At 38.1% G+C, this 16,425-nt stretch overlaps 1 protein-coding gene across 3 annotated transcripts; it reads left to right on the top strand.

Moving 5' to 3' along the window:
* Nucleotides 1-806: 806 nt before the first annotated feature.
* On the top strand, nucleotides 807-11,041 carry nr2f2 (nuclear receptor subfamily 2, group F, member 2). 3 transcript variants are annotated; one of them, XM_053623203.1, is made up of 3 exons: nucleotides 807-3,252; nucleotides 8,196-8,723; nucleotides 10,592-11,041. In XM_053623203.1, exons 1-3 carry the CDS (start codon nucleotides 3,213-3,215, stop codon nucleotides 10,864-10,866), a joined length of 843 nt encoding a protein of 280 aa, XP_053479178.1. In that variant the 5' UTR covers nucleotides 807-3,212; the 3' UTR covers nucleotides 10,867-11,041. The 3 variants fall into 3 exon arrangements, with proteins under 3 accessions (XP_053479178.1, XP_053479177.1, XP_053479176.1); XM_053623202.1 differs by lacking the exon at nucleotides 807-3,252 and adding an exon at nucleotides 6,635-7,170; XM_053623201.1 differs by lacking the exon at nucleotides 807-3,252 and adding an exon at nucleotides 6,635-7,170 and having other exon boundaries at nucleotides 8,181-8,723.
* Nucleotides 11,042-16,425: the final 5,384 nt, after the last annotated feature.

Raw genomic sequence — 16,425 nt, 5'->3', positions numbered from 1 at the left:
AACTGACACATACAAAGTAGTTAAATGACTGGAAATCTCTGCTGCAAAATTATATGTATTACTCTTTAGTTCATTAAATGCGATTCTTGAATTCATTTTCAGGCAGTGGAAAATGACATTGTGTCTGACTTAACATATTAGCATGATGATAATAAAACTGTTACAAATGTAAACTATTGTAGACTTAATCTTGTATTTATTGCACAATTAATAACATCAAACTGTCAAATGTGCACAGTTTATAATAAATCCTGCTCTTCTTAAGTGTACCAAATAGTAATCATAGTGATAATAATCAGAGGAAGAAGAAGTACAATTCAACACAATAATTCATGTATGACTAATATATGAAATGTCACATTACTGGGCTCATGATTTCAAATATTTGCCTTATATTGTTTCTAGTAGCAACCCATGCAATATCATCAAATACCTCAATTCCACATTCTGAAAAAAAAAAATGAACTTCTCAAACTCTCATAAAGTCCCATGCCTATGAAAACACTAGGGTGGTGTCTTACATACTGTAACCATACTAGTATAGTATAGCATATAGTCCTTTAGAATTCCCCAGGCAACTGAAAAATAAAGTGATGTTAAATAAATTACAACATGAGACTTTTAAATAATTACACAAAATGAAATCTGGTATGGCTATAAAGAGGTTTATGTTTTAATATTCCACAAAGTTCACATATATAAAATATATATATATATATATATATATATATATATATATATATATATATATATATATATATATATATATATATTCTGAATTGAAACAAGATACATCAATGGCTAAGTGTAAGATTCTCAAGTTTTTTTTTTTTTTACTTATTACATTCAATTAGTTTTAAAGTATGCACTACAGTTACAAGTAGGCCTATGATATATAGAATTATTTATAGTGCAGTGCTGTTTACAACACTGGATTATTTTTAAATAAACAATCAAAGCTGTACAAAAGAAATTAAATGAAGTCAGCTCTATCGTGATCATTCTTAATTATTACTAAAACTACACATTTGTGATTTGTGAGATACTATGAGATATTTATGACTATATTTTGCAGATAATATGAACCTCAATTGTCAATTGAATTGTTTTGACTTACTCATTGCATCAAATTTGAAATGTAGGCTACATGCTGCGTACTGAGCACAGTGGAAACATTCTTTCAAATGTGCTACTAAACAGAATAATTTGATAAACAACTATACCACACTAAAATGGGATGTTCCCTTAAAATATTTAGTTGCACAGGTTGTCATAGAGCTGCAAAGATCTCTGTTAACATTACAGACAAACGCGCTACAGTTTTGGATGTTTATTTATTTATTTATTTAAACAGATTAAATAATTATCTACTACATTATTAAGGGCAACTACATTAAAAATAATAACAATTATCACATCGTTGTCGTTTAGGTTAGAACTAATAATAAGTGGTTTGATTAAAGCCTGCTACACATTAATAGTTAGATCTGAGAATACTAGTAATATTTAGGTGGCTATATCTACGGATCAGGGAGTGCACACACCATTTCATCAGCCAGGCTGTAATTCTTCTTTTTTGTGACTTCCCATCATCTAAATCAGCCTTTTAATTTAGATTAGCTTGGTTAACCTTCGCTCCGTGCTGAGTTAATTAGGTTGGGATTTCGCTGACCCGCAGGTCACAATCCCTCTATCTTCGAGTCGAAGGTACTTGGTGGATCAGAAAGATAAGATGAAGGTAAACTTTACACGTTGCCTTAGGGTGAGAGTGCAGGCTGGTGTAAATAAAGTATTATACGCCCTCGCAGAAGCCATCAAGCTCCTCAGAGACTGGAAACACGTTTAACATATTAGCAGTATTTTTAAATAGGTACTGCCAATTTCAGGAAAAGTGATCGGCTATAAAAGGCTGAAGAAGACATGCATAACTGCAATAATCACGGCGTTGTTAGAAATAAGATTTTTAAACACATGCATAAATAATGGATGTGTTAATTCGATTTGGTTTGTTCGCAATAAAAATAGGTAGACTGTTCTGTAAATAACTTGGACTACATTTGTTTTTCTATTGCTCACCTTCCTCGAGAGAGCGATTAAAAGTCTTCTTCAATACTTATCGATCGCCTTTTACTCTGGTCACTCCGACCAGGGCGAGTTTTCTACGCCCGTCTCTGTCTCTCTCTGTCTGTCTATCTCTCTCGCGCTCGCGCGCGCTCTCTCTCTCTCTCTCTCTCTCTCTCTCTCTCTCTCTCTCACACACACACACACACACACACACACACACACACACACACACACACTCATAAAGGTACTGACATCCCGGTGCTCTGCGACAAATCGTTACAGACCCGCACTATTTGTGTGTGTGATCAGTAAATATTTAGTGTGACACCGTAGCTGTGTCCCGTCCTAATCGATACCGGTTTACAGGGGGAGTGCTCCCTGCGGGTGAAGATCACCGCTTACGAGGTGAGGTTTACACGCTTAAGTCACACGAATGGCGCTGCGGCTTCCTTATCTACCAATGTGCCCCGAAAATCACATTTTGGAGGCCTTCAGAAGAGCTGCAAAGATCTGTGTTAACATTACAGATAAACGCGCTACAGTTTTTCTTATTTAAACAGATTAAATAGCCTAATTGTTAAGGTAAACTACATTAAAGTGCCATAACAATTACCACATCGTTGTCGTTTAGGTTAGAACTAATAATAAGTGGCTTGGTTTAAAGTTTAGTCTGGTCTCGTTGAACTTGGCATTGGATATAGTGAGAATGTCCCCATAAACAGACATGTGTCTCTCCTGGCTGCGTCTCCCCCTCCCTCTCACTGTCTCCCCCTCTCAGCCTACACAAAGTAAGTGGCGTTCTACCTTCTGTACAACAGAAAAACACGCAAAGGACCATCTTGTCACGTTTTTCAAAACACTTTCGACATCTCTGCCTATAAAGACAACCCCATTAGTAGCTGTGTACAAAATAACAGGCTTACAAAGTTGAAGCGTCGTAGAAAACTTTATTTTGTTTGACGCTCTCCCAATTATTTTTTCTACTTCTTTTACTCCCTAAAGCTTTTTAATCATTTCAATAAACCGAGGAACCTGTTTTTCTCGTGCACTACTCCGTCTGTGGGGAAGGGAAACCTGTCTGCCCCATCAAATACATCGTTAAAACACAAAGAAAGAGAGGAGACTAAGTTCATTTTCTCTAGGAGAGGATGCACTACGAGGAGGACGAATCGACATCATATTCTTTTGGTATGTTTCAGAGGCTATGCATGTTTATAACGCTCTCTGGTTCTGCATATAGCTTATCTGTCACGTACAGGAACCGATTTGGCGTCTGATCCTGAATAGTGTAGCAGTAATTAGTAATTATATGAAAAAGTAAAGCGATAGGCTACATTACGTGCCATATTTGCGGTGTATATTGTGTCGCGAAATGTTAAATTAGCAGTTTGGTAATAAAATGTTTTATTATTATGTCGGTTCTCGCGATTATTTTTCATTAAAATTGTTGTGTGGTTCACCTGGCGCAGAAAGTAGTCTTATTTTAGTCTTATTTTCTCCTGGATATGAAAAGAAAACAACTAGAGCATGCATTCGCTGTTCATCATAGTATATAATAACCACACTCACCAGAAATGGCTTTCAGTAAATTCCAAAACGTATCGTTGTTTTTTCCTACGTGTCCGTTTTGCGTAAGACTTCTGGCTTGCAGAGTACAGAGCTCACTTTTTAAAAACATCTGACTGCAAAATACGCAAAGAACATTCCGCTTCTTCTCCAACATGCACGAATAAAAAATATGTACGCACACCCATAGCTGTGCCATGTCCGTTTCAATTAGAAACGAGTCTCAAAAGCTATAATCAGATTAAAAACGAGCGCACGTCGCTTTTGGCGTTAGCGAGAGACGAACAGCCGGAGACCCTGTTTTCTATTTAAGATGGCTCCTGCACGTTAAAGAGAGTATTTTGAGGTAGAAATTATCCATACGCTAGGGGGCACCCAGATACTATCATACACCCAGTTTTCAGCGTTTCTTCCTTATTGGCGGCATATGCTTTGATTTAGAGCTGTAAATTTTGCAGTGGACCCATGGCTGACAGCCCCTGGAGATGCACAAAGTAACCTTCAAACACGAGGGGCTTTTTAGAAGTTGATATGACACATACAACTTGAGTAGCCAAATGGGAGACACTCATCTTCATCGTTCACACAAGACACGATTCACATCCACGTTTAATCAGCAGTTGAGGTAGGCTATCACGATTCCACTTAACGTAGACAAACTATTCCTAAAGTTCATCAACGCAGTATAGTGATTCATCTTAAAATTATGCTTTTATTATTACTTTCATTATGTGGGATAGTTTATAGTAAAAAATAAATAAACAAGATGTTGCTGTGATTCCAAGGCCCAAGGCGAACACTATCCTGATGCCTATTTATTTATTTATATATTCTCTATATGGCCTATATATTTTACAGTTGTGATGTGGGTGAGAGCGGGCGGGAGGGGGCGTCGGTGACATTTTTTATTATTATTATTTAACCATATAGGATATTTGAAGCTGAGTAACTATTAGTCCACGAAACTGAACGACACCAAGATGATAATTTAAAGACACCACGCCTACTATAGTTTTTTTTAAAGACTTTAGGTTGTTGCTGCACAACATCAATAATAATAATAATAATAATAATAATAATAATAATAATTATTATTATTATTATTATTATTATTATTATTATTATTATTATTGTCGCCCATGTGAAAATATCATGTTTATGTTTCATAATCTAATAAATACATTTAATATATAAGTTGCATATGAAGGCTCTGTGTCTAACAAAGCGGCCAGGGAAATCTTACAATTTAAAACTTCTAAATTGCTCCTAAAGGCAATTATGTGTAGGCTATGCGTGCATTCGAGAAATATGCGCGTCATGCAAAGTCGTATTCGATAAATAAAGATTATGCATATCTTATGGAGTTGAAATAAGATAAAAAATTTTGTTGTGGATGAGCAGTTAGTATGGTACAGCGCAGGTGGTGTAATGTAAAGCGAATTTAATATATTCTATTTTAGCATCATTTTTGCCTCACAAGTATTGATCACGGAACCGTTTTAAGCAATAAGTAAATTGCACACGTATCCCATCCGTATTCTTAATAAAGTAATATGTGTTAAATATTTTATAGATGTATAATTAGTGAATATAATAATAATAATAATAATAATAATAATAATGATAATAATAATAATAATAATACATAAATAAATAAATAGGCCTAAATAAATGAATAAACAATGTTGCTTTACTTTATATAGGAGTAAACTAGACTAACACCGAATGATGCCTAGTGGAACTAATTGAAATTTTTGCACTTTGCGCTATCCTTTAGTAGTGGAATATAATCCAAAAGGATTTATTATACAGTGTGGTTCATATTTTATTAAAAGCGCTATTACCAGTATTTATTTTCGTGCAGTGTTATGTTTAGATGGTTAGTCAATTGGCCACATGTTTCCGCCAACCATTTACATATTAAATTAAAAAGTGAAAATCTCAGAAACCCCCTGAGAGAATAAGTGTGGAACGTTGTCGTTATCGCAATCTTTCTATTTATTCTACATTAATGATAAAGAAATGAGTGCTTTATTGTGTTGCATTGGATCGGGCTCTCTTTAGGACCGTGTCGTTCCTCGACCCTTTTCCTTGCTTTGGCAAAGCACCAAGTAGCACAAGTGCCGACTAGCCAATCGGGTTCAAGGGGGCGGTCCGTGAGCTCTGACCAGTCAAACACAGTCACTTTCCATATATGGCAAACCATCTCCATGGTAACGTGTGCTAAGTTGCAGCAGTCGTGTCAAAGTTCACTATATAGAGAGCTCGGTGAGCTGATCAGAGAGAAAGCATTCTGCCAGCCCAGCGCCTCCAAATCGCAATCACTTCCTAACCTCCCCCTTTTCATCATATTTGATCACTTTGATTCTCCGTTCACTTCTCTTATTATTTCTGCTACACGCAAAGGAAGCTCAGTAGGTTGTGCTCTCTTTTTTGTTTCCTTATCGTTGCCGCTTGCCTAGAGAGTTGACTTCACATTTCACTCGAGCACGCAGGCTTGGTTTTGCGCGCGGCGGCGGCTAGTGCTACCTCATCTGGAAGAAAAAAAAGGAAGAAGCGGCGATATTTTGGTCCAGTTGTCGGTTTTTCTACAACACTTCAAGACTGGAACTTGGTGTGTCGCTCAACAGTTTCTGTAATCTATACGAGCTCTTCTATTTTCCGCGAGTCTGAGCGTCGCTAAGTTATACTGGCCCCGTCTCTGTAGCAGACTCTTGCTCTTGTTTGGTCGTCGTATTTATTTTCCACTTTTATTTTTTTTTTCTTCCACGGCTTTCCTGGATGGATGACTGCAGGCGCCCCTGGACGTGGCCTCTAAGAGCAGGACTGCGATTCGGCTCGTCTTGTTGTCAGTTCTAACCCTTGTCAAGTCCCAAAAGCGGGCTACGCTTCGTCATCGGCGCGCGAGTTTCAGTGGGATAAAAGCGCAGACTGCATTGTTTGTTCGCCCAATCAACAAACCAACGTTGCTTTCGAACCAGGGGCACCACGACACGCCAACAACCAAACAAGACAAAAAAAACCAAACAAACCAAAAAACAAAACAAAACGGACGACACAAAGTTGCTGACTGATTAGATATGGCAATGGTAGTGTGGAGAGGCTCCCAGGACGATGTGGCCGAGACGCAGGGCGCCCTCTCATCGCAAGCCCAAGGCGGACTAAACCTTGCGACCCCTCAGCCGGGCCAGCTGAACCTCACGGCCTCGCAGGTCGCGCCTCCGACCCCGCAGACTCCTGTTCAAGGAGCGCCGAATAGCAACGCGCAGTCCACGCCAACGAACCAGACGTCGCAGAGTCAGTCGGACAAGCAGCAGCAGCAGCACATCGAGTGCGTTGTGTGTGGGGACAAGTCGAGCGGCAAGCACTACGGCCAGTTCACATGCGAGGGCTGCAAGAGCTTCTTCAAGCGCAGCGTGCGGCGCAATCTCACATACACGTGCCGCGCCAACCGGAATTGTCCCATCGACCAGCACCACCGCAATCAGTGTCAGTACTGTCGCCTCAAAAAATGCCTCAAAGTTGGCATGAGACGGGAAGGTATTAAGATTTTCTTTCTCGATTCTCTTGTCGGTTTTTTGTGTGCTGTGGCCCAGTGTATGCTACGTTCTCTCTCCCATATTATGCTTCCGACTTCCACAGGCAACCCGAATGCATGCAAAGGAAACCTCCTTCGTTAATGCTCCACACGGCGCTACTACTGCTCAAATAAATAATATTCCACGCGTTAATCGTGTTTTACTTAGGCTATAGCCCATGTAATACTACTCCGGGTTTTCTTTTGCTTACCAATCAAACAGTTGCATGCATCTGGATTTTGAATAACACCTCTGCAGTATATACTGCACGCTTATGAAAATCCGACAGACAGCATTACAATCAAACACACACACACACACACACACACACACACACACACACACACACACACACATCAGGCTATGGTGTCAAGATCGACCGCAGGCCGCCTACATGAGCCAGAAAATAAATGTGTTTTAAAATCGGGTCTGATATGCTTGTGCTTCCCCTAGCAGTCCAGTTCAGCTTTAGAACTGAGTGTTGCGCTAGCTTAGTAGGTTATGGACTCGCATCCGTACCTTTCTTTATTTAATTTTCCAAGAGTCTTGTGTTGTTATATTTTAAAATATCAAACACGTATTTGCTGATAACATTGCAGTATTTCCGATATTTATACGTTATTTGATGACATGATTTATGAATGAATTAATAAATTAATGGATGAATGAATGAATGAACGATGATGCTGTTTTTATTGTTGGAGACTTTGGCTTTAACTTTGTCAATTATATAGGAGATATACTGTTTCTTTAAAGTTAAGCAACGCAATTATGTTTTAAAATATGAATTGTGTGACTGAGCAATGGCGTTATTAATGCAAATACAAGCATGTTTCATTGTAGTATAACTTTTTGTCATTAGGACCTTTTGAGCTGCTTAATTACACGCACACCCAAACATCAGGAACAGAAACGCGAGGTCATACCATGTCAGGCGCTGATGTGTAGAATTTCAAACATCAATATCTGTAGTTTCTCTTTTTTCAGCGGTCCAGAGGGGCAGGATGCCACCAACGCAGCCGCACCACGGCCAGTTCGCCTTGACGAACGGGGACCCGCTGCACTGCCATTCCTACCTATCGGGATATATCTCTCTGCTGCTGCGAGCAGAGCCCTACCCCACGTCGCGTTATGGCAGTCAGTGTATGCAGCCCAACAACATCATGGGCATCGAGAACATTTGCGAACTGGCGGCGCGCATGCTGTTCAGCGCCGTGGAGTGGGCCAGGAATATTCCCTTCTTCCCCGACCTGCAGATCACAGACCAGGTGGCTCTGCTCAGGCTCACCTGGAGCGAGTTGTTCGTCCTCAACGCGGCCCAGTGCTCCATGCCATTGCATGTAGCTCCTCTTCTAGCCGCCGCAGGCCTCCATGCCTCCCCCATGTCCGCGGACAGAGTGGTCGCATTTATGGACCACATTAGGATCTTCCAGGAGCAAGTTGAAAAGCTCAAAGCATTACATGTCGACTCGGCCGAATACAGCTGCCTAAAAGCTATCGTGTTATTCACCACGGGTAAGTTCCAAGTTTAACAAAATAAAAATAGTCAGTGCGTAGATATTCTTATTATTATTATTATTAGTAGTAGTATTAATATTATTTTAGCACTTCATGTGGTCACCAAACTACTTCACTAAGCTGGATCTCAGGTAGCTTACACGTTAAGGATTTAATTATTTATTGAAATTATTAATGTGTTTGTAAATTTCATAAAACACTCAGTAAACAGGCAATATGGCAGTTGCACTAACTGATCAGAAAATAAAATTATAATTATATTTAGACACTGTAAGTTAGTCCTTGGTCTACAGAGCATACATTGGGATGGAATTTTTAAGTGCGTTGTGCAGGAATGAACACATTTTGTATCACTAACAGCATGTGCTTTCTGAATTACATAAAATAAACGATTTCATATACTGCCATTAGATTAAAGTGCGGTATAATATGAGAACATATACCCTAATGTTGTGGTAGCTTTACTCTTGTAGTAGTTTTGCTCTTTTAAATATTTACTATTTATATGATTTAGGCTTTGGGTTCAATCGATTATTTACAGTTATTTGGAATGACAGTTATTAATGATGTACCACTTGGTGGGGGAGGGAAGATGAGCAGCTTGTTAGGAAGAGGAAGAAAGGCCTAATGCTATATTTACACACATTTGAGCACAACTGTCCTGTGTGAGTTTGATCTCTCGAATTGATATATTACGCCACTTTGTGATAAACGCATGCGGCAAGATTAGTTCAATCGTGTTGCGTCGCGTCGGGCGAGAAAGAGACAAATTTCATTTCATGCCATAAAATGACTCACATTTTTCCTTATTTCTGTTAGTGGCGATCTAGGGATCCGAGACACATGCTGGACTCGTTCCAGAGCTGGGTCATGACCCTCACGTCCTTTCTTTATTTGTGCATTATAAACGTTACACGAGTGGTTGCACAGTTCTGAAAAACTTAGCGAATATGTCCTTAAGTATTTCATGAAGAACTGAATAAAAAAATATTTTGAAATCAAAATACTTTGTAAACATTTAACATTAACTTGAGCATTTAGTCATAGTATGCCACTGGAGGTTCCAGGCCTACATTATAGTTTAATGAAGTCATTTTAAAATAGCATTCTGTTTGCTAAAAACAAACTTAAAAAATTAATAATAAACATTACAGTAAACACTCATACACTATGGCTACATTATAACTTCAGTTTGAAATTAGCTTCAGTTCACCGTGGTGTCTCAAAGTGACTTTAGAAAGCACTGTGCCTGTAGGCCAGGTTGGACCCACATGCAGTGAAAGTGAAATATTATCCTTTGCTTACACCTAGACAACGGATATTTCACGTATACATTCATTGGAATACCAGTTTTGATAATGCATTTTACAGTTAAACTTTTTTTTAATGTCATTAGATTGTTATACCGCTTCCCGACAACCGATATCGGGGGATGTTTAGTAGCCTAGTGTTTGTTTGCTTCTTAGTATATCTATTTATTTAATCCAACAGCCTATTTTCCATCCTCTACACTGTAATACATCGCATTTGTATTGACTCAAGCCTAATACGAGTTTCTCAGCGATGCTGCCTGGTAGGCAATATGCTAACTATGAGCGCGAGACTAAATTTGACAGATGACGTCGTTTGATAGCCTGAACGCGCGTATATGTTTATGACTCTCCCCTGCAGTGATACCCTTTATGCACGCGCAGGATATCAAAGCAATATCAAAGCTGAATGATGATGACGCTGGCATACTGACAATATGCAGCCCGACATTTTAGTACAGTAACTATGACTATGATTGATGCCATGCAATGGAGCCGGCGCAGGCTGCAGTTCATAATGCCAGTTTCTTTCCTTCATTTTTCTTTTACTTGTAGATGCTTGTGGTCTGTCAGACGTGGCCCACATCGAAAGTTTGCAGGAGAAGTCGCAGTGTGCACTGGAGGAGTACGTGCGGAGCCAGTACCCTAACCAGCCTACGCGATTTGGGAAGTTATTACTACGCCTGCCTTCTCTGCGCACAGTGTCCTCTTCGGTCATAGAGCAATTATTTTTCGTCCGATTGGTAGGTAAAACCCCAATTGAAACCCTCATCCGGGATATGTTGCTGTCAGGGAGCAGTTTTAACTGGCCATATATGTCCATCCAATAAGCAAAAGGAAGGATCGGAAATGGGGATCCACTAGTTAGCGCTTCTTTTTGTGCAAGAAACCGGCTGTTACACGAGTTTACTTTCACGGAAAAGAGACGTTTTTCATAAATGACTGTGAATCTTCAAATCTGAGACATTTAATTAAAAGTAACTCGCGTGGGGGGGGGGGGGGGTTGTACTTTTCTCTTTTTTGAAACAAAAGAAAGAAAAAAGCACGAAAAAGTAACGGGACAAAAAAACAGAAAGAATTTTTAATATTCCGTCTGGAGTAAGGAAACTCTGAAGTGCATTTAAAGCGAAAAATTTGAGAAATTTAGAAGAAATGAAAAAGTCCGTTTTCTTTTTACCAAATGGCTCTTATGTCCTGTATCCATGTATCTATCGCTGTTTTTATTTTGTTTGTTTGTTTGTTTTGGTTTGGTTTTTTGTTTTTTTCTGGTTCCAAACCGGCCTATGTGATTCTGTATGTGATAGTATGAAGCTGGTGGGTTTTTTCTTTCTTTTTTGTGTTTATTTTCTGATAATCACGACTTAAAACAGTTGTAAAGATGTTCTTTAAGAATTGAAAGTAAATATACAGCAATATAGGACAATATACTTATAAATGCTGAAAGCGCACTTACATTTTGGTGTTCCTATAATGATCGAAAATGTGAACTTATGAACTTCAATTCAAATAAACAGAACAGTCCTTTAAAGCCCGATTTAGACTGAATGCACCAGGGTGTATCGTACGCTGCCACTATTCTGTGTATTTCTCAGATATCCGAAAACTATTAAACTATTAGAACACTACACTACTAGAGCTGCGCGCTTGTGTGTGTGTGTGTGTGTGTGTGTGTGTGTGTGTGTGTGTGTGTGTCGGTGTCGGTGTCAGAGAGAGAGAGAGAGAGAGAGAGAGAGAGTTGTTTGCGATTGTTTAGATGCTGCGACCTACTCCATTGGTCTAACTTTCAGTAATCTGTAATATTTAGTTTAAACTGTGTCGTGTAGAACAAATGACTTGGTTTGACTTCTAAAGTTCATCTGTTCAAAGATTTCTAGTGAATTTTACGAAGTCCGTCCACTTTGCGAAAACTATTGTTAAACCTCATTACACTGTATTTTAAAAGCAGCTAAGCAGTATTATAAAGAACGGCTCGCAAAAGCCTCCCCGACACATTTAAAACGTTAAAAGTGCCTGTAAGAGCGAAATCACCGATTTGTTATTTAAACGTCATAGTACGTCTAGGCTAGAGAACGTGGGGAACAATTTTACAATTCAGTTTTATGATTGAGAATTTCACTTGAAAAAGAGGGAGACGACATTTAGAGGCAGTATTCTTGTAAATATCTAGGTCAATTCATTGACTTTTTTCTTATACAAATATATGTGATTAAGAAAAAAAACGATGGTTGCCATTTTTTCGGTAAAACAAATGTCTTCAAAAATGAGTGACAGAGTTAGCTAGTAGCACTGAAATTTTTTTGCATTGTACATACATATTACGACAAATGTTTTTTGTTTGTTTGTTTGTTTGTTGTTTTTTGGTTTTTTTTTTTTTCTTCATGTATTTAGACTGTGAATGCATGGCCACAGGTCGCTAACCTATTTTACCTTTGATATATATAAATGTAAATGTTTTTGACTGTATAGATATAATCTGTGCATTCAGTACACTAGCCCTTGTATTTAAGAAGAAAAAAGAAACAAAACGTTCAATAATAGAATAAGACTTAACAGGGTGAGCTGGTTTGGAAAGGGGTGGCTATTTTACTTCAGTGTTCCTGCTCCTTTTCGGTCTGTAACAGATGCCTTGTATGTGTGAGTAAGTGTGAAAGCTTGCAATTTCGTCCTTGTCTCGAGGCTTTTCTTCAACACACAAGACACCATGTTGTGGTTGGATAAAAAGGGATCATATTGTGTAGTAGACTGAACAGTTAACCTGTGCTGTTCCCATGCTACATATGGACCAGAGAATGTTACATGATTGTAATTATGAACAATTTAAACTGACCCACCTTTTTATATAAATATATAAGAATATATTACTTCAGGGTATTGATAACGTATAGATACTTTTTTTATTATTATTATTATTATTATTATTATTATTAATTGCAAGTGACATACGTGAGTGTGTGTGGAAGTTTATAGTTGAAAACAATTCTTGTTTGTTTGTGTTAGCTTATTGTAAACAAGCATTCTGCTGTAAATTTGTTCTTGGTATTAAATTATAATTTATGAATTTGAAATCAAAAATCTTGCCATGTTTTGTCTTTTCTGGTCTGCTGGTCAACCAGCGATTGTTACAAAAGTATGTTACATTACTGATGAGTTTTCTAGTGTGTGCTGTATGGTAGAGGAAGAGAGAAATGCTCATGTTTAAAAAAAAATATTTGTTGGCATGCAAACGATCGAAATGTCATTTAAAACTAGCAGTAAGCATAACAGAAATTAGTGGGGAATGCAAGCTCTTATATTTGTTCCTTAATTTATGTGTGCTTTGTATGCATCTCCCAAAGATAACATACATTATTGTAAGACTTGGTGAACCCGTGTTGCTCCCCGACTATATAAAGAATTTTTCTATCTGAAGGCTATAGTTATCTGCACTGTGCATGGGCGTGTATGTTACATGTCAAATACTGCCATCGTCTGTTTTGTGCGCGAAATAGCAAAACGTGCAGCTGTCACACCTTTCCCGTTCATTTCTAAAAATTAGTCTCCAAATTTGAGTTTTACACCTAGTTTGCTTCTCTTTGAAGTAGACCAAGTCCTATGAATCCGTACTTTAAAGCTCGATTAGAACTTTGCGTCCTGTTAGTTCAGTCAATAAGGGATTGTATGGCTTGACCTAATCCAAACCACGGTGCTGAGAAATAAAGGGCCCCCCTCCATCGCCAACGAGTCTCAGAAAACTTTTCGCACATAAAATGTCCAGGTTCAGGTTTCTCAAAATTTGTCAGGATTTTACTGACAGTTGCTCTGTTATCTTTATACTTTTATGTTTATTTTATTGTAAGATTTTCTTAATGTCCGCGCCATCTCCAAGATTCAGCAGCGTTTTCTTGGTCGTGCATTTTTGCGCAAATATCGGTCCCTTAACAACAACAACAACAACAACAACAACAACAACAACAACAACAATAATAATTAACGAAAGTATTATGATTCAATATTAAGAATATACTGTCTTATCTTGTGACGTTCTCGATTATTTTAATACTATGAAAGCAATTAACATGATAACTACAATTATCCAACACCATTATTGCACCATTGTTGCATTATTGCATTATACGTTGTAAAAACAAACAAACAAACAAATAAATCAAAATACCAGTTTCATTAAGAAACTTAGTTTTGTACTCGGCGTGTGATTGCAGGCTGGCTTTGCTGATGATCGGAATCGATTGATGGCTGTTGGGTATGTTTTTATAAACGTGGCTCAGCATCCACGATTGATCAGGAGCGGAAATGTGTGCAAACTACATTTCTATTATTTATTATTAGACTATAATAAGAAGAAGTAGTTTTAGAACTTGACGCTTGGAATTTTTCACTATTCTTTCAAAGCGAGGTTTTCTTTTTAATTGTTCATGAATTTCAGTCTTGCAACAATGACTATTACAACTAACTAGAGCCATGTCCCATGCTTTACCTCTCTAGAGAATATTTATATATTTATTTTTGATCCTATTTTTGTGCTTTCTTTGACCTGGCACTTAAAGTTATCAGTGATTTAGATCATGGCTTGAGGCTTGATTTTAGTTGACAGACCGTGTGTTGAGACTGAACTCTATAATTTGCACTCCTGCTCGTTCATTAGCGCCGGACAGCGAACTAATGAGGTCTCCCTCCGTACAGTGTCACTTTTATTTATTTCCTCCTGGAGAAAGAATGGCACTTTAGATTTTGTAAATTGTACTCCAGCGATTACGCAGAGTCTGTCCCTCCAAACAAAACATTTTAGGCATATTGTTAAATATCCATATTTTTGCTTAAAAGCTTGTACAAATGTCATCACAAACGCTTCTTTTACCATAGAAATAAGATCTTAGAAATAGAGGCGGGTAGAACATGTGATTAATATTATAAACACCGTAATAATAATATCGGTTCGACAGAACTGCGTGGAGCTACTAATGCAGAGCTTCAACCCTTCAAAATTTGATCATGTATTAATACTAGCTATTTATTTTTCTTTCACATGCTAATATAATCAATTAGTAATCAGTGGGGTTAGTCTTCTCATACCATGGTGCACATCGATGCAAGTGGATTTCGTACAAAAGTTTTATTGCGAGTACATCATTTGGTTTACCGTCTTTTGTTGCATGGGCTCTTCATTAAAATTAGTCATATATAGTCGCGCAGAAGGCCATGTTATTCTTATGATGAGCTCAGCTCAATGAAGGAACAGCCTGCAACTGGTTTCCATAGTGACACCCCAAAGAGATAATAGGCAATAGCCTCACACTCACGCACGCAGGCCCGCACACACACACACACACACACACACACACACACACACACACACAACGACAACGTCGTGTTCATCTGATGCCACTAGCTTTAAGGCATGCATGTGAAGGACTTTTCGCTTTTCGATCTCAAAGTAACCCGTGTGAAAAAGATACATAGTGTTCCAAGTAATACAACTTCTTTCTGTCATCATATAAGCGGTTTGGCAGCGTAATCCTTTGGAATTTAGTCAAAATATTAGCCTGTATTTTTGTCCTGTTTACATCAGGCCGATGCTATCTCATTTTTATTAGATGAGCCACAAGACGACGGTTTAGAGCACCAGCAGCTGCCGAATTGTGTGATTAGAAGTATTCTGATAGACTACTATATATGTATATATATATATATATATATATATATATATATATATATATATAACAGAAACAGATTTCTACTGGCTATTTAATGCATAAACCAAACATAATGCTCCACTTAGATGTGCCATTCAACCTGTCTGTCAGAGTCATCTTTTCATTTGAATTAACTGCTTCAAAATGTATTCGCTGCCCTCGTCTCGGTGGGTTCCTCATTTTAAATGTTAGAAAATTGTGCCATCTACCCGCTATTCACAGAACTGTCACTTGCAGGACCTCCCGAGACCTCAAGCCGACTTCAGCACAAAGGCTGAGGGGGTTGGTAAGATGCTTGGTCGTATATAGTAGTCCAGTATCGGCTACAACAGGCATTAAACAAAAACTAACACTTTTCTTGGTGTAATCGATTACGGTATAGACTGCAACGAGCTACTTTCTCCACACCAGCATTAATATTCTCCTGAGTATTCCTTCATAACTGAGGAATGCCCTGCCATTGCCGGGCATATGCAAACAATTGCTTACTTTTCATTAGTAAAAACAACCGATATTATGTTTAGTCATTACACATCCAATATCCAATTGTAAAGTATGGTGGTTGTGAGTTATAGTGGCTTTAAGGTTAAACAATACAAAAGAAAGTCTGTTTAATGTTTTAGTCTAGCATATTTATTTATTTATGTGTTTATTTATTGTTTATGTACTTACTTTTTGTATTACTTGTTTACTTATTAT

The sequence above is a fragment of the Ictalurus furcatus genome, chromosome 4 (genome assembly GCF_023375685.1).
Source record: "Ictalurus furcatus strain D&B chromosome 4, Billie_1.0, whole genome shotgun sequence".
NCBI classification, from domain to species: Eukaryota; Metazoa; Chordata; class Actinopteri; order Siluriformes; family Ictaluridae; genus Ictalurus; species Ictalurus furcatus.
This window is presented reverse-complemented; position numbering and strand designations above follow the sequence as displayed.